This window comes from Xyrauchen texanus, chromosome 27, assembly GCF_025860055.1.
Source record: "Xyrauchen texanus isolate HMW12.3.18 chromosome 27, RBS_HiC_50CHRs, whole genome shotgun sequence".
In the NCBI taxonomy this organism is placed as follows: Eukaryota; Metazoa; Chordata; class Actinopteri; order Cypriniformes; family Catostomidae; genus Xyrauchen; species Xyrauchen texanus.
Window position 1 is genome coordinate 30,042,241 of NC_068302.1, and position 19,594 is coordinate 30,061,834.

The following is a 19,594-nucleotide window of genomic DNA, read 5'->3' on the forward strand; positions in this document are numbered from 1 at the left end:
TTTGTGATATTATTAAATATTAGCAACTTAATGTTCTATTATTACAGATACAATTTCAAAATGTTTGTCCAAATGGTCCATAAAATGTGTTCGTTTCTACAGTGGTACAACTTTCATACTCTCCAAAAGGGGGCAGACTTTGTCAAACAATAAAACGCTGTCTATTAAAACTGAAGAAAAAAAAAAAATCTGTAAGTTTGGGACAAGTTTCTATTCATTTAAATAAAAAGTTATGGGGAGCACAAGTTATTTTATATCTCGAAAGTTCAAATTCCATAGTGTATTTAATTGAATTTTAAACTGATTTTAATTGTATTCAAGTCTGAGTAAAACCATATTTATCCAATTAAATAGTCGTCATAATTACCACACCTAAAACAGACACAAAAAACAGCATTTGACTGCAACATTTAAGAGTCATTTATTTTCTTAGATTGAGAGAATGACATAATTATTAATATTAAACAAACTGTACATTTTATACATGTGTTGAAATGTTTGGTAGATTTCAAAGCCATCAACCAATATAAAATAAAGAACTCCATTAATCTGGGATGATGACAACCAAATAACTAAGCAAACGTTCACTGGCAAAACACTGCAACATTAAATAACTATTTCCAACACATCACAGAAAAAGAGCTCTGAGAGGGCAATATGGAACTCATCACTGATGAGCGGTGGTGGTTCTGTTTGTATCCAACTTTTTCAAAGTCACAATTGGACCAAAGCTGACCAGTTGGATTTCCTAACACTACTGATGCTGTGATGATGGCCAGGGTGTATCTCATGAGGCTGTTGACTTTGAAAAAGCACAATTTCATAACATCTCACAAATAATGCTCTACAACACAGATCCCTCATTGTGTAACCTTTGTTGTAGTGGAATAGTAGCTTTTAGTGTAGTCAAGGGAACAGAGAATAATTCAGTCCAGTGAGGTGATTCAACAATATATTAAAGGAATAGTCAACTAAAAAAATCATTTTTTTAATCATGTCATCATTTACTAACCCTCATGTTGTTCTATACCTGTATGAATTACTTTCATCTAGGGAACGCAAAAGGAAATGTTACACAGAATGTAACAGGGAAAAATATGCAATTAAAGTGAATGGTGACTAAGGCTGTCATTCTGCCTAATATCTTCTTTTGTATTCCACAGAATAAAGTCAAACAGGTTTGAACCAATTAGAGGACGAGTAAATGACTCGTCCTCTAAAAAAGGACTTTTCCTTTTTCTGTGATCTATTCCTTTAAGGAAATGTACTTGAAGAAATATACAATTTCAGAATTCTGAGAACAGTTAAAACTGTTGACAGGTTGAAACTGCATGGAGGAGTGAAAATAATGATAAATAGTGTTTGGTCTGAAAGAAGAGGGTTGTGTCGATTGCTGACAAGGTAACCTGCTTCTACGTCTCAGTGTAGACCGACGCTTGGCTCAGGCCACGATCAAAGCTGCCCACCTGAAAGAAAACACTCTCCTCTGTACCCGGCGAGAACTGGCAACCTGACCCCATGATGTCCGGCACCAAGCTGAAACCTTTGCATGTAGAAAAAAGGAAAATGTATGAAAGAATGTGTATACACTGCTTTGTTTAATACAATCATCTCAAATTAAAGACCCCATGAAATCAAACTTGGAGATTTGTGGCTTTTAGATAATGTCTAGCTTGAGTCCATAATATGCTAATGTACTCATAAAAGATGACAAAATAAACTTTTATAAGATATATGCTTTATTACATGCATATATACTAATGACATAACCAATATATAATTTTTTGTGTAATAAAATACCCTGATGTAAATGGTCAAATACAATTCAAATAAACACTAATTAGGAAATCAATCAGTTCATGTTTTGTCATATACAGTATACTGAATTAAAGAGGGGGTAGTTGTGTGTACCTGTAGAAGAGGTACTGGAGGCACAGCTCATGTGGAAGCCATTGTGTGGGTTTGTGTTGAAGATGTGGGACTCTGCAGGTAAATGACCTCCGCTGATGGACTGTTCCATTCTGTAGCTGTCGCCAAAATGAAAACAGCTCTGAAAGTTGCCACGGTAATCTGTAAACACACACCCAAACAGAATATAAAAGCTTTGTACAGACTATTCATCAATTTGATGTCTTAAGATAACTCATTAACATTCAAATAAGTGTTCAAATAGTTTTAAAATAGTTGTTAAACAATGGCAAAAATAATCACATTGAGCTAGTATTCTTGTCTTTATATATTTTCTTTAAAATTGCTTCCAACAGCATTCAAAAAGTAGTCTCTCTCACATGGAGGTCTTTGAATTGAGGTGGTACACACATGTACATCTGTGTTCTGACAGGGAAGCAGAGAGTTTCTCTCTTAGAACAGTTCTTTTGACAGACAGTTTAGCTGTGTTGGGCTGGGTGGTTTCAAGCTTAGAGCAAAAAGCTTCCTCTTGTGGTTCCAGGCTTCACTTTCAGTCCACATGTTCTGGCTAATGCACAGTGTACTACAGAGAGAATGCCAGTTCTCATACTGATGTGGCTTTTTCTGACATGTGTCTATGTCCATGTGTTTGCTTTATGCTGAAGTACTCAGTTGCTGATATTTTAAACAGGTAGGCTATATTCCATTGGGTCGTGAGTAAAGACAGGGAACCATGGGCTGTTTGAGTTTTGACTCTTATCAATGGTGCTTGCTCTGGCAAAAATAATTATTGTTTTCAGACAGGTTTCCATAACACTCACTTGTCTGTCATTGCTGGAAACAAAAAAACAGACAGTCCTGCCCTAAACTCATGCCATTAGCTGAGCCTAATGTTGCTATGTACATGTAGGGCTGGTGAGGATGCTCAAACAAACAGTGCAATGTTTTAAAAGTGCCACAAATACACAGTGCTTACACTAAATGGTTTACTTCAAGCTATTTCTCAATTTTAAATTGTGAAAAACAATAAGGAAGTGTGAATGGGTCTCTCTCATGAACACGCCAAAGAGTATGCAGATGTCAAGGTTTATAGTTTATCGTATCGCTTCAGAAGACACGAGTTAAACCACTCAAGTTTGGATCCTAATTTTTTTTTCACCTTATGTCCTTTTTGGAGCTTGAATGTTTTTGACCCCATTGACTTGCACGGACATCTTCATTTGTATTCCACAGAAGAAAGAAAGTCATACTAGCTTGGGGTGAGTAAATGACGAGAGAATTTTCATTTTTGGGGAATCTATTCTTTTTAGTATTAAACTCTCCCCACAGTGTTTGTCTTACTGACATCAATGATACCTCATATCATGTTGCTTGTGGAAGAGTGGTGTATTATTACTTTTCTAGGTGATGTATGTATGATTTATGCCAAGTGGATGATAAAACAGGGGGGAAAAAATCCCATATAATTACATACAGACATATTTTGGGATAAAAAATATCAAAATCTTTGGCATGGGCCAGAAATAACCACCCAAAACACCATAGCAAATGCATAGCAACACATTAAAAAGAAAGCAGAATACCCTAGCAACCACCATTAAGCAATGCACTTAAAACCACTCACAATACCTCAACAACTACACAACAATGTCCTGGCCACCACCCATAACACCCTGTGGTGAGTTTTTGCATACACTAACATTTTCTTAAGAAAAAATAATATATTAATATGTCAGTTAGTGTTTTAGTTTTATAAGTTAGTACTAAACTTCATCAATTTCTAACTCAAGTCAAGGCCCATAACCATGTCTTGAACACTATTTATTTTATAAATAAATAAACATATTTAAAATAACATATATTGTAAAGTTCACACAGTACAAGACAAACACTGTGTCTGCATTGCTAGCATTTGCCTGTTTCAGTCATTTTTTTTGTGCTTTCTCAAAGAAAAAATGAATATAATTGTAATTTATTTTCATCATTGATGCATCTGTAAAATGACATGATTGTGTCAGCTGGCTAGCAAAAGGAACATACACTAAATTATTTACTGCCCTCAAGTTGTCCCTCATTGTTTTTCCTTACAGTAGAATCTTAACACAATATTTTCTTCAAGAATCCTAACGCTGCTCTTTTCCATGCACTTGTGATATGGACTACTGTTATGATAGTAATAATAAATAATAATGCTTTCTAGTATTTGTCCTTTTTGAAGATTGACAGCTCCTGCTCACTATAAACTGTTACTCTATGGAATAGAGCTGCTTAAAATATCTATTTTTATATTCCAAGGAAAAAAAACAGCATTTGGGTTTTGAAAAACATAAGGGTGAGAAAATGAGTGAGTAAAAGTACATTTTCCATTTTTAGGTGAATTACTTTAACTGGTGGCTATTTTGTTTTTAGCAAAACTTGAAATACTCAAAATAAAATTGTATTTTTTAAAATGTAGACTCTTAGGAGATGATGTACAAAATTCTTAAGTAATTAAAGACAAATAAATTATTTTAAATCTTAAATTGATTTTAAAATTATTACCTAGTTATATTTGCATTAAGAATATATGACACTGTCCTTGCTAAAACCTAAAAGCACAATAGAAGTCAAGTCACAGACCTTCCCATGTGCTACATTTAATCTGATATCATTTAATTTTATATATATATATATTCTTTTTATTTTATTATTTTTTTTATTTATTTATTTATTTTTTCTTAGACAATTTCAAGAGAATTTTCTAAAAATCTACTTCAAAAGCCTGTCAGATTACCACATTCATTCAATTCCTTTACAATATACACACACTTTGTCTTAAGCCTGATTCTCTTAAAACGACTCTGTTAATGAAATTCAAAACTGCAATTTCACCGAATGGTGAATAGTATGCACACTTGGAAATTACTGTTGGTCTGTACAAAAGTTCAGTCATAAGACAGTGATCAAATATTGCATGTTTAGATATATACTGCCATCTTAAATGACACAAACACTCTTAACCTAAACTGCTGGAATAATCCACAAGGTTCCCGCTTAGCGTCTTAAACTTGAGTCCCGCCTTCATCGATTTGATTGGCTATCTCATATGACACTGACGAATGCTGTTACACTACTGAGCATGGTAAAAATGTAACTTTTTTTTAAACCATTATGTTATTCCTGACACAACTTAATGACAAGTAGACAGCGGTGCATAATGGATTGCAGCAGAACAGCAACAAGGATGTTAATTATTGGGAGGGACAATCTGGCCATATCTGATTATTGGAGGGAACTTGTCCCCCACAAAGTATATTTTGATTACGGCCCTGATTCAAGTAAAGGTGAGAATACTCAAAACAAGGCCAATATACAGTAATCAGACCAACCTAAACTCAGAAATGACACAGAAGTTATCATACCCTCACTTGTGGGCAAGTTGTGGAAGGTGGTGTAGGGCTTATGGTGATTGTGAAGATGTTGCTGGGTAAAAGAAGGGTTCTGTTGCTTTTCTAGTGTCGGTGGAGGAGATGTAGCCACCTTCAACAGACTGATCCCTGGAGACAGCAAAGCTCCAGACAGCCTGGAACAGAGAGAATGAGTGGTAATCAATAGAATAGTAAGAGATAAGCAGGCCAAATATTATACTTTATAATTACAATATCTATCTATCTATCTATCTATCTATCTATCTATCTATCTATCTATCTATCTATCTATCTATCTATCTATCTATCATGGGAAGAAAAAGTATGTGAACCCTTTGGAATTAGCTGGTTTTCTGCATTTATTGGTCATAAAATGTGATTTCATCTTTATCAAAGTCACAAGTACAGACAAACACAATGTGCTTAAGCTAACACCAAACAGACAATCATAATCTTTCATGTCATTATTGAACACATTCCATTAAACTTTCACAATTCTGTGGGAAATGTAAGTGAACCCTTGAATTTAATAACTGGTTGATCCTTTTTGACAGCAAAAACCTCAACCAAGCATTTCCAGTAGCTACGGATTAGACCTGGACAACTTTCAGAAGGAATTTTGGACCAATTTTACATACTGAAATGCTTTGGCTCAGCCATATTTTTAGGATGTCTGGTGTGAATGGCTCTCTTGAGGTCAATCTATTGGGTTAAGGTCTGGGCTCTGACTGGGCCACTCCAAAAGGTGGATTTACTTTTTTAAAGCCATTCTGTACTTCAATGTATTGTTCTGCTGCATCACCAAACTTCTACTGAGCTTCAGCCACCAGCACCAGGATATCTTGGTAAACTTGGGAATTCATTTTTTCCTCGATGATGGCAAGTGGTCCAGGACCCGAAGCAGCCCAAAATCATGATGATCCCTCTACCGTACTTCACTGTTGTGATTATGTTTTCATGTTGGTATGTAGTGCTGCATGTTCTTCCCAAATAATTAATCCTTAGTTTCATCATTCCACAAAACATTTTCTTATTAGCGTTATGGAGTATCAAGGTTGTCTTTGACAAACATCAGGCGTGGAGCAATTTTTTGTTGGAAAGCAGTAGCTTCATTCGTGGTGTCCTGCCTTGGACACCATGCCTGTTTAATGTTTTCCATATAGTAGACTCATGAACAGAGATCCAATGAGATCCAATGATTCCTTCAAGTCTTAAGACATCACTCTAGGTTTTTTTTACCTCATTGAGCATTCTGCAGTGTGCTCTTTGAGTCATCTTGGCTGGACGGCCACTTCTAGGGAGAAGATCCACAGTACTAAACCATCTTATTTTGTCAAACTGTGGAAAGATGAACATCTGAGCTCTTCGAGATAACTTTGTAACCCTTTCCAGCTTTATGCAAAGCAACAATTCTTGATCATAGGTCTTCTGAGATCTCTTTTTTGCAAGGCAATGTCAACATCAGCAGTTGCTTCCTGCAAATAGCAAACTCAAAATATCTGAGTGCTTTTTACAGGTAAAAGTAGCTCTAACCCACACCTCAATCTCATTTCATTAATTAGATGCCAGTTTTGCAAAGTCCTGACACTAATTGGCTTTTGTTGACGTCATTAGCCTAGGGGTTCACATACAATGATCAATGATGTATTCAATATGTACAAGAACAATACAATGATTTGTGTGTTATTAGTTAAAACAGATTGTGTTTGTTCATTACTGTAACTATAGATGAATATCAAACTAGATTTTAAGACAAATTTATACACAAAGAAAGGTAATTCCAAAGGGTTCACATACTTTTTCTTGCCACTGTATCTATTTATCTGTCTTTTATAACCTCACCCCATCCTACCCTTAACCCTGGGAATGATCTGTAAAGATTACTGAGAAAAGAGTCACATAGCCTCAAGCAAAACACAATTTATTTATTCAATCCATTATTTTTTATTTACTCTTTAACACGCTTCATCCTTTTCCAATTCTTGTTATAATGGAAAGTCATAAGCCTGGTTTTGATAGAGTACAAGTTCGTTGTTCACTCCAGATGCCACTTATACATAACATGCCCCTTACTTACTGTACACTATGATAGCTTTGGGGAATTTAGGATAGCTTGGTCATGCTCGCACACAATGGAACAAATAAAAGCTTTGTTAGTGGCATTAGATGCAGTTGTCACAAGCGAGTCTTCAAATATGTAAAACTAAGTAAGAAGCAGTGTGCCAATCCAATGGACCCATGAAGCCATTCCTGCCCCCCTTGTCGAGGCTCTCTGCCTTCAATACACATATCAAATATCAGTCATATTCAGAATTTCAGAAATGAACAAAGAACAAAAACAAACTAAAATATTGCCTGTTTAAACAGAGGTATGACAAACAGATGCTCATCATGATCTAATTATGAAGCGAAATTAAAATGACATACACTGATCAACCACATTAAAACCACCTGCCAAATATCGTGTACGTCCCCCTCGTGTTACCAAAACAGCTCAGTTTGTCAAGGTGCATTGTCCTGCTGAAAGAGGCCACTGCTATTGGGGAATACCATTGCCATGAAGGGGTGTACATGGTCTGCAACAATCTTTAGGTAGGTGGTATGTGTCAAAGTAACATCTACATGAATATCAGGACCCAAGGTTTCCCAGCAGAACATTGCCCAGAGAATCACACTGTCTCCGCCAGCCTGCCTTCTTCCCATGGTGCATCCTGCTGTCATCTCTTCCCCAGGTAAATGACATACACGCACCCGCTATCCATATGATCTAAAAGAAAACGTTATTAATCAGACCAGGCCTCCTTTTTCCATTGCTCCATGGACCAATTCTGAAGCTCACGGTGGACAAGGGTCAGCATGGGCACTCTGACTGGTCTGCGGCTATGTTATGTTCTGACACCTTTCAATCATGGCCAGCATTATGTTTTACAGCAATTTGTGCTACAGTAGATCTTCTGTGGGATTGGACCAGACGGGCTAACCTTCGCTCCCCATGCACATCAAAGAGCCTTGGGCGCCTATGACCCTGTCGTTGGTTGTCCTTCCTTGGAACGCTTTTGTTAGGTACTAACGACTGCATACCAGGAACACCCCACAAGACCTGCCGTTTTGGAGATGCTCTGACCCAGTCGTCTATCCATCACAATTTGGCCCTTGTCAAAGTTGCTCAGATCCTTATGCTTGCCCATTTTTCCTGCTTCCTACACATTAAATTCAAGAAATGACTGTTCTCTTGCTGCCTAATATATCCCACCCCTTGACAGGTGGCATTGTAACAAGATAATCAATGTTATTCACTTCATATGTCAGTGGTTTAATGTTGTGGCTGATCAGCGTATACACCTCAACATGTAAGACATGAACAGAAGTCTTATAGTGTCGGAAATAAAAGATTACGCTACGGTTTCCTAAACTCACTGTGAATTCAGCAACAGTAGGCCGACATTGCTTGAGCTACTACACCAGCTACGATAAGAACTTAGCAGTGTGATGTTGCGGATATTATTAGCTTTTGTGTGACTAATTACTTAAGTTCTTAATTTTTTTCGTAATGTAAGTATAAATTATAAACTCAGATTCTGCTTAGCTCTTAGTTCTGCTTACATTTCAGTGGCCAAAGGGAAGTGTTTTTGAATGTAAAGGCACATGTGAGCTCCAGTTTACAGGTGAAGTGCCAACAGAGGGGCGCCAATAGCAAGTAAAATGGGTGTAAATTATGTAACACAGTGATGAGAAATGCATATTTTACTCTACCCCCAGTTATTCCGTAGCTTGATGTATCCGGTCTCTACATTTCATTCCCAGCAAAAGTCCGTACAATCATAACTTAGAAGATGTCAGTCGCCAATATGGCTTGTACAGCTATGAAAGTGTAAGCAATGTACATTTTCTGGAATTGTTTTATTTTGTAAATTTCAAGTTGGCAGAAATTATAATAAGTAAAACTAAAAAAATCCTAAATAGTCAAAAAAGTCTCTCAAGAACTGCTGTTTTGTCCAGTATAAGCCAGGGACTTAAATATAAGAATGGGTGGCCAGAGACAATTAAAGAGATCTTCAACCAAAGACTTTTGGCTTTGAAGCTGAAGGAGCAGTCCAGTATTTCAGTTTGAGTGCATTTAAAGACATTATTCAGGCACTATATTTTTACATTTAGATAATGTCTGGGGCATCCTTCTTTTTTTTTTTTTTAAATGCAAGTCTGCATAAACCCTTTTTCAATATTATTCTTAATGTGGGGATCTACCAACAACAAACAAGAGCACAATTTACACCACAACAGTGCAACATAATTGCTATAGTTAAATGGTCTGTCTGCTAAATTTGTTCTTATTATAAACATCTAACTAACTCTTTAGACCTATAAGTCATTTTAAACTGTTGGTTGTATTTCCATGACATGCCAGAGATGAAGACGTCTCTGAATTATTTTCACAAACTTTTACAATCTTTTCATTTGTTTATTATGAAAGGCTGGCAACATGCTGCTTAAATTTACAAGGAAAACAACGGATTATATAACAACTGATTATAATAGTCTAAAGGCACTCTGGCAGCATGTTAGCTGGTCCTATCTCATAGTTTGTCCTGCTCAGCTGAACCATCATAGTCAGACAGGCTGTCAGACGTGTGCAGATAGTTTCACTTTGCTTCATTCCCTAAAGTGTTTTATTGAAAGTTGCTGGTATCATCTATATTGTTGTTTGTTGTGTCTCTGCTACAGTCTACTGTTATTTAAAAATAAATGTGTCTGCAACTCAGTACTTACATTAATATAAGGGCGAGATGCAACTGTGGTGCAGTAAGTGAGAAAGGGCATAAATAAATTGAGTTCGGTGCTAAAAAGCCCAGGTGCGCTTGCGGTGTACAGCTCCATTCATTAGGACAGCAGCGGCATTCGATTCCAGTGCTATCTGACATCATGTCTCATGGCATTGGCTGGATGAAACGTATTTGGATTCTGGTCCGTCCAGGATGAGCCGGTCTTATAATTGCAAACACCTTGCCAACTCAAGTCATTTTTATTTGTATAGCGCTTTTCACAACACATCATTTCAAAGCAGCTTTACAGACAATTATGCTATAAGAGAAAATGAAGCTGTAATGTCTGTAATGTCTTAGAGTCATCATCATCAGCAAACTTCTTTATTACTATTCACATTTTTTAAAAGACAAGAAAATTGAAAAGACTTTGTTATAGGACAATGTTGCACTAAGAACATTTTCTAACACTCGTTTCTAACATTTCTAACAACTTTTATTGAATACTAATAACCTGAAAAGGATGTTCCATTAATGTTTACTAAAAACATGTGTTCCTAACCATTAAACTGTTATCCAAAGGAACATTCCCTGTTAGGTGGCTTATTCAAGGCAATTCCACCTTAAAGCTGAAGTGTGTAATATTTTTGATGTTAAAATATCCCTTTGCAGCCTAACTTGCAAAGACAACTATAAGTTAGCCATTTGTAGGTTGAGTCTCTGTGGTGCTATCATTACATTGCTCTGTTTGTTTGAGCATCACAACTAGGGGTTGAGTTTCCCAAAAGCATCGTTAGCCAACTATAGTCGCAAATTCCATCATTACCAACATAGTTCAATGATTTGGTGTTTCCAAAAACCATAGTTCCTATGAATATTTGCAACGTTCTGTGGTTAGAAGCATAGTTTCTTGTTAGTTTGCTGTGTGGAAGTCATTTGACTTCGCTGAGGCTTCTAAATCTTTCATTACACATATATATTTTATTATGTCAAGTCGTTGACCATGTTTACATGCACTTTACATGAAAACTGCTTATTCCAGGGTTTGGCAGAAAGTGGCATTCTGAAACATCAAGTAAACACAAATGCAGCTGTTTAAGGGATTAAAGGCTGTTAAGAGAAAAGTGCTTTAACAAACGTGGCTTCTGTCAGAGAGCACAGCTTATGTGTCCGTGTGAAAGCATAAGTGGCGTTCTTACATGTTTTTGAAAAGTTTGCATGTGTGTATATGCTAAAGTGCATCTGTAAAACCCCGAAGTCTATTGTAGAGGGAAACCCCAATATTGAAGCGCAATGTATCTGTCTTTACATAGTGAACATAGCTTTCGTGTCTTCAGCAGCTTTCTCGCATTAAACATCTTTCTGGAGTATGTGTAAATGAGCTATTATAATTTGATCTCTGCAAATCCCCCTGCATAACATCATTAATGACAGCTCAACAAATGTGGTTTGAATGATGGATGTGCAACATAGTAAGTATGGTAGTAGAAACAGTCACGACTAGCATTTTACTATGGTGGTTAAGCATTGAGTTACATAGTTGTACTGGAAACACACCCCAGCCTGATACAGCAACATTGGCTAAACCAATGGTGTGAGTTTGGGGTGGAACTTTTTGTTTGTCCAGTCAATATGGGGGAATGCTCAGGAAACATGTTTAAAAACAGTCGTTATTTTTGCAGTTGGTGACGCTAATGGCACAAACATTCCACACTTCTCCTTTAAAGAATGTATATTAATCATAAAACACACATAATATATAGCCATATATAATATGTATCACCCACAGAGTTAAGACCCAGTGAAGCGCTAATTTAGAATTTGGATTCGTAAGATATGATCGTTATTTGTATTAATTCTTCGGTCCTTGTGTGGTAGTTGTATTTTACATCATTAATTTGCCCAGTATCTGATAAGGACTTCCTAGGCTGTTACATCTGTTTAACCATTATGCCGTTTTTCACTGTTAGCCAAATCCACATTCCAAGGACTCAGTTTCACCACAAGTGCATAAAACATTACAGATTTTTAAACTGTGCTCCGATGTAACCCTGTGAGTCATAGGGCTCTCCTTGCACAGCCGTATTTCTCCTAAGGCATCGGAAACATATTTCACAAACCCTGCACCACATATACGATTAGGAATTAGCATTAGCGGACTAGCTTGTGTCCGTAATGTATGTAGTAAACCTTTTCCGATCCAGTTGCTGGCTGTTATTTGATGCGTGGTCATGTGTTTCTGTGGAGAGCACTGCAGTAACGTTCCCCCTGAGAGCTGCTGTCAGCACAAGCTCAGGAAACAGTTATACTGTTCATATTTTTACAAGCAGCCTCTATGTGTAGCTAAAGTGAATCATGCTTTAATCACTGCCAGCTGTACCTAAGGCTGCAGGAATGAGGGGAATCTTTCATATGTAGGATTAATCTCCCATCAATATGTACCCTCACAGATCATCTTCTTTTTCACAGGCTCTTTCTAGCTACAACACTCAATGACCCTTGTGGCTGCCGTCTCTCACTTTATAAATGTTATACGGCCTCTGAGATGCAGATCACCCACAAGTTTACATCCATATAGAAGCTTTGGAAGTGATGGAAAAGGTTTTATACATTTGACTTGCTGTACGCAATGGATTTTGATTTGGAGGATTGAGGAAAGAACTGTCAAAAGGTTGTTGTCCACACTGAACACAAAACTGCAGTGCAACATAACACAATCTCAGCCAATGAAAATATATTTAATGTTAAATGTACAGTTAAGTGGAGAGGGATTATGGACCAATGAGATTTCACAATGGGCGAGGCTAGGTGCAATGGCATTGAAATAGAAATGTAGCAATTGACAAAATTTCTGTCGCTCATCACTGTCAAGGGTGACTAAGACAAAAACTTAAAGGTGGAGTGTGTCATTTTAATCCAATACACTTTTTGTCAAATTCCGTGAATATCTCTTCAAGGTCCGCTAACAGGGCTGGACTGGTAATCTGGCATTCCGGCATTTTCCTGGTGGGCCGACGCACTTTGGGACCAATCAGGGGTGGACTGGCCATCGGGAGAAAAGAGCGGGCCCGTGGGTCGGCCGCAAAATGGGTTGAATGGTCCACGATAAACTATAATGTGCCACTGCGTTATGCAGAACGGACCACAAAATGGCAACGTGATATGCAGAAAAAGTCAGCTTTTGTGCACTTAACTCCAGGTTGCTCCGGGGGAATTGTCCCTGTAATAATGCACTGTAAGTTGCTTTGGGTAAAATGCAAAATGCATAAATGTAAATGTAATGGGACAAGCCTCTGCAACGCTTTCTGTCTGGTGTTTATATTATAGTGGTCTTTTTTATTATGACGTTAAACATTTATCATCTTTTATTTAGAATGGCCAATTTGTCCACAGCGAATCAGACTGAGGAGTGTTGGCAAAGGTTGTTTGAAAACATATTTTATTTTTGTAATTCCATTTGGTGCCAATAGTACATTTACATTTATGCATTTGGCAGACGCTTTTATCCAAAGCGACTTACAGTGCACTTATTACAGGGACAATACCCCCGGAGCAACCTGGAATTAAGTGCCTTGCTCAAGGACACAATGGTGGCTGTGGGGATCGAACTAGCGACCTTCTGATTACCAGATTACCAGTTATGTGCTTTAGACCACACCCCAATAGTAGCGCAGAAACAACTCACACCACCTTTAAAAAATATATATATATATATATATAACAATACAACAAAAAGCTTTAAATACAACCAACAAATAAATAGAAATTATACATCTGGAACACCTGCTATGACTTTCTCACCTTTCCAATGCTCATGTGTTTGCATCCCTGAAGATTGGTCAGCACCATGGGGAGTGTTTTCAAACTTGTTTGAAACATTTATAATTTTTTCAATTAGTTAGTGTCACTTAGGGGGTTGAGGACACTTTATGGGCACTTTAATGCTTTAAATAGTGATGGGAAACTATAGAAAATGTGAGTTCTGATGAAAAGTGGTAAAACTTTGATGACTTCATAGGAAAGTCAAATCATAATGACCTAAACCTACATAGTTTACTTGTGAACTAATTGTTTACAAATGGTGTTTCTTCAAAGTAGATTGAGTAATAAAGTTGGAATGTGTAATGCTAAGTGCGATACAGTGAATATGACTCCATGGGAACATGTGAATATCCAAGAGCATAGCTCAATTGACATGAGTCAGTCCTTACTCAGCAGACTCGATTCAGTGAACTTGAGTCTTCTGGATATGATTCACTGTATGTGGTCCATGTAAAAGAACACATTTACTTTATGTCTGGCTCAGAAAGTAACCACCAAATGGATCTAAGAGCTGTATTTCAAGTGGGACATAGTAAATTAGACCACAAAACAATTTGATTGATGAGAGTGAACCAGAACTGGTTGTTTGAACCCAATAGCTCAGGGATTGCTAACCCAAAATTAAAATTATGTCATCGTTCTCTCACCCTAATGTTGTTCCAGACCTGTGTGACTTTTTTCCTTCCATGGAACACAAAAGGTGATGCTAGACACTAGTTAGTCTCAGTTGCCATTCACTTTCACTGAATCTTTTTTTGCATACAATGTATTGAATGGTGACTGAGACTGAACATTCTGCCTTATATCTCCTTTTGTGTTCCATGGAAGAAAATAAATTAATATTGGCTTGGAAAAACATAGGATGAGGACAGATTTGTTCTTGTTTTAGTTTTTTGGGGGTCATCTATCCCTCACACTCAGGGCTGGACTGGGAAGAGAAATCGGTCTGGGATTTTACATGGCAGCTGTCCTTTTGTGCATATCGTGGCGCCGTTTTATGATCCATTCTGCATAACGTGGCAGCTCATTTTAGCTTATCTCGGCCCATTCGGAAACTTTTGCGGCCGCCCCACCTGCCCGCTCCATTCTCCCGATGGCCAGTGCGCCCCTAATCGGCTCCAAAGTGCGATGAACTTAAACTTGAAAAAAAAAATAATAAATTGTGTATTTATTCTTAATTTTAAACATCTTTGTGCACAAAAATTATTTGTTTTATGTTTTGTGGGCTAATTTCGTGACTGTCGTCTTTTATTTTGAATGGTGTGGAAAAGTAACTTTAATAAATAAACGGATGGATACTGTGATTAAATTAATCACAAAGAGTGGATATTCATTTGTTTTCCGTGCACATGTCGATGTGCATAATACCAGATGTTTGTGTTGGCACTCCTGGAAGTGTCACGTTTGCAGATCGGCTCTATATGCTGTAAAGTTCAATCCATAATCACGTACAATAAATTGGCTTTCAATACTGTCGTCATGATTAACACAGGATAACTCTGTCATGTGATAATACATTTTTGCGTCAATGCCAATTTTATCGACAAAAAGTGTTTCCAAACCATTTTTTCGCGACATTTGATGTATCGACATAGAGTTTATTCGATTGAGTAAAACAGAAAAATATTACGTCGACATTTGTGACATTTTAGCGATAATGTGCATTTCCATCAGCTTTATTTTGATGCGCTAAAACTTTTTCCGCAAAAAATCCTTGGATGGAAACGTAGTTATTGACTCCATTATGAAAAAAGCCCAGCAGAGCTTGTACTTCCTTCACCAGTTGAGGAAGTTTAACCTGCCACAGGCGCTGCTGATATAGTTGTACTCAGCAGTCATTGAGTCTGTCCTCTGCACTTCAATAAATGTCTGGTTTGGTGCAGCTACAAAATCAATTTCAGAAGACTACAAGGAGAGTTTTGCATTATTGGTTGCCCCCCCTCCCATCCCTTCAAATACTGCACACTTCCAAAAAGGCTGGAAAAATCACTCTGGACCCTACTCACCCAGCCCAGACCAGATAAACTGCCCCACTGAGCAATAATTATGTGCAATACACAGTTTAGTCTATATATTTATCCAACATACCACACCTCTTCTGCCATTACATTCCCTTGCTTCTGTATATAATAGATTTGTATTTGTATACTGTACATATACACTCACCTAAAGGATTATTAGGAACACCATACTAATACTGTGTTTGACCCCCTTTCACCTTCAGAACTGCCTTAATTCTAGGTGGCATTGATTCAACAAGGTGCTGAAAGCATTCTTTAGAAATGTTGATAGGCCCATATTGATAGGATAGCATCTTGCAGTTGATGGAGATTTGTGGGATGCACATCCAGGGCACGAAGCTCCTGTTCCACCACATCCCAAAGATGCTCTATTGGGTTGAGATCTGGTGACTGTGGGGGCCATTTTAGTACAGTGAACTCATTGTCATGTTCAAGAAACCAATTTGAAATGATTCAAGCTTTGTGACATGGTGCATTATCCTGCTGGAAGTAGCCATCAGAGGATGGGTACATGGTGGCCATAAAGGGATGGACATGGTCAGAAACAATGCTCAGGTAGGCCATGGCATTTAAACGATGCCCAATTGGCACTAAGGGGCCTAAAGTGTGCCAAGAAAACATCCCCCACACAGTGGTAACAAGGCATGATGGATCCATGTTCCCAAATTCAGACTCTACCATCTGAATGTCTCAACAGAAATCGAGACTCATCAGACAAGGCAACATTTTTCCAGTCTTCAACTGTCCAATTTTGGTGAGTTCTTGCAAATTGTAGCCTCTTTTTCCTATTTGTAGTGGAGATGAGTGGTACCCGGTGGGGTCTTCTGCTGTTGTAGCCCATCCGCCTCAAGGTTGTGCGTGTTGTGGCTTCACAAATGCTTTGCTGCATACCTCGGTTGTAACGAGTGGTTATTTCAGGCAAAGTTGCTCTTCTATCAGCTTGAATCAGTCGGCCCATTCTCCTCTGACCTCTAGCATCAACAAGGCATTTTCGCCCACAGGACTGCCGCATACTGGATGTTTTTCCATTTTCACACCATTCTTTGTAAACCCTAGAAATGGTTGTGCGTGAAAATCCCAGTAACTGAGCAGACTGTGAAATACTCAGACCGCCCGTCTGGCACCAACAACCATGCCACGCTCAAAATTGCTTAAATCACCTTTCTTTCCCATTCTGACATTCAGTTTGGAGTTCAGGAGATTGGACCACACCCCTAAATGCATTGAAGCAACTGCCATGTGATTGGTTGATTAGATAATTGCATTAATGAGAAATTGAACAGGTGTTCCTAATAATCCTTTAGGTGAGTGGATATATATATATATATATATATATATATATATATATATATATATATATATATATATATATATATATATATATATATATATATATATATATATATGAGAGAGAGAGAGAGAGAGAGAGAGAGAGAGAGATATTGTGTATTTCTATATATACTTTATTTGATATTTACTTTTTATTTGTATTCTATTTTGTTATTATTATATGTGTTGTTGCTGTATTGTTTGTGCACTGGAGGCTTCTGTCACAAAGACAAATTCTTTTGGGATACTCTCCTAAAAATATTTAGAGCCATAGCCATCCAAGCCATACACGTCTGAGGGTGAGTAAAACATGAAAGAATTTTCATTTTTGGGTGAAACTATTCCACTTTAACTATCCCTTTATGTTGAGACATGATCTACAGTACACACTTTAAAAAGTTACATTTTGGATGATGAAATATACTGTTATTAAATGCAGGCTGTGAGTAATGAAAATCTTTCATTTGTGAACCCTGTAAAGTCACATTCCATTTTAATCCCTGTTAGAGGGGTCACAGACCTTACAAATCGTGAAAGAGGCGAGGTAATCATTACGCTCACACATGCACAAATTCTCCAGGACTAACCGATGACATGGCTAGAGAAAGCAGATCAAGATGTTTTTTCCTATGAAGATTCATGAGGATGAGTGCTTTGTTCCCAGTTTGACTTGTATCACCTGTCAGGTTGTGCTCCGCTGGGAGACGGCGAGTACAAGCAAGCATGAATATCCCCTTTGCCTCACAATAAGCCACTCAGATTGAAAGCAAAGGGGCTGCTGGCTTGGCACGGGTCAGTGGGAACATTTCTGGTTCTGGTTAGCAAACTAAAGCCACTCGTGAGAGATCAGGCCCTTGCTGATCCGAGGCTTTAGCTTGTTTCTAAACACTCAAGTACTCAAAAGCTCAGCATGCAATCAGGCAGGGAAATTAGCTTAAGATACGAGTAGATGTGTTAGTGCTACTGTTTAGATCTGGGGTTGATATGGAAACGCACTGTAATTGGCTGTAGTTCAAATAATGCAAATTTGTTTTAGGACTATATTTTTACGAGACTGCACCAAAATGTACTTTTTGACATTTAGTTCACATTTAAAAATGTCTGAACATCATTGCATTAGATATAAAATACCAAACCAGGGGGCATTTTACATGGCCTGTTCTTAGAACTAACTTCACTTTTTGTAGTCATTTATTTCCTGATCACTTTTAACCAACTGATCTTAAAGTCTATTTAGTTGATATATGAAGTCAGTTCTTGCAATTTTAAACAGGTACCCTAGCAAAGTAAAGCTGCGTCCAATTCAACTCGGAAAGTGGGAATTTCAAAGATCTTACTTGAAAAATTGCAACGGAACAGCAACTGAATTCGAACTTCTAACTTGGAAACTCATGCGGAAATCCTCAACTCCGATTTAGCTGAAATATGCATGACGTCACACAAACATATCAGTATCCAGAGAGATGCAAGTAGGTATAGCTGCAGGCCACAGATTTCCAAATGGGGGCACAATCTCCATAAGAGGGCAGAGTTACTCCAGAAGGAAGTGCGGTTACTAAAAATGGGGGTTGCGACAACACAGAAAGGGGCCATCACTTACACTCATGGTTAGGGAAAGGGTTAGGTTAGGGGCTCCCTATATTTTTTAGAGGTCTGCAACCCAACCCGGGCCCGACAGGACCTGAGAACCTGATGGATTTGGGTCGGGTTTGGGTCAGATTTCAAGTAGGACTTCGGATACGGGTTTGTAATTAATGGGGAAAAAAAGGTCTACTGAACTTGTTTCATGCACGTGCTCTCACTCACAGACATGCACGAAAGGACGAGTTAGGGGCTGTTCACACCAAACGTGTATTTGCGCACATCTGTTCTGTTTTCCCATTGTTCTCCTATGCAAACACATACTGGACGAATGTCTTTGACTGTTGCGGCATGTCTCACTGTTTCTTCAGCATCTCGTGCAGGACTGGCACTGTTTAGTGTTTGTGTCAAGTTAAAAATAACTTGTTGCATGTCGAGAATAAAATAAATGCCATTTTGGTATAGTTTTATATATATATATATATATATATATATATACACACACACATATGACTTACAAGTGCAAATGTTTTTTGGTACCACTCAGGGTAAAAAATCCTTTAAGCAACCTTGAATATTTTAAAATAAGGAATGGCAGGAAGCTGAAGCGCTAATGCCACCCATCAAGCCCAACAGTCCACTGGAGCCACTCCCCAGAGTGAAAGCCAAACAACTCTGCCTCCCTCCATCTTAAACTCCACACACCATCCACACGACAGAGACCGCTAGATGTATTTTTTAATATTAGTTCCAGAAAATGACACTA

The 19,594-nt window shown here is 37.8% G+C and overlaps 1 protein-coding gene across 1 annotated transcript in view; it reads right to left on the reverse strand.

The window, feature by feature from the left end:
- Positions 1-409: 409 nt before the first annotated feature.
- The window catches only part of LOC127621107 (zinc finger protein GLIS1), a 114,668-nt gene continuing 95,483 nt past the window's right edge, over positions 410-19,594 (reverse strand). Inside the window, exons 9-11 of the mRNA XM_052094564.1 lie at positions 5,310-5,470; positions 1,912-2,070; positions 410-1,543 (exon numbers count right to left, since the gene is read on the reverse strand). Coding sequence (XP_051950524.1) covers positions 1,413-1,543; positions 1,912-2,070; positions 5,310-5,470 — 451 coding nt within the window. The 3' untranslated portion in view covers positions 410-1,412. The remainder of the gene's footprint in view (positions 1,544-1,911; positions 2,071-5,309; positions 5,471-19,594) is intronic.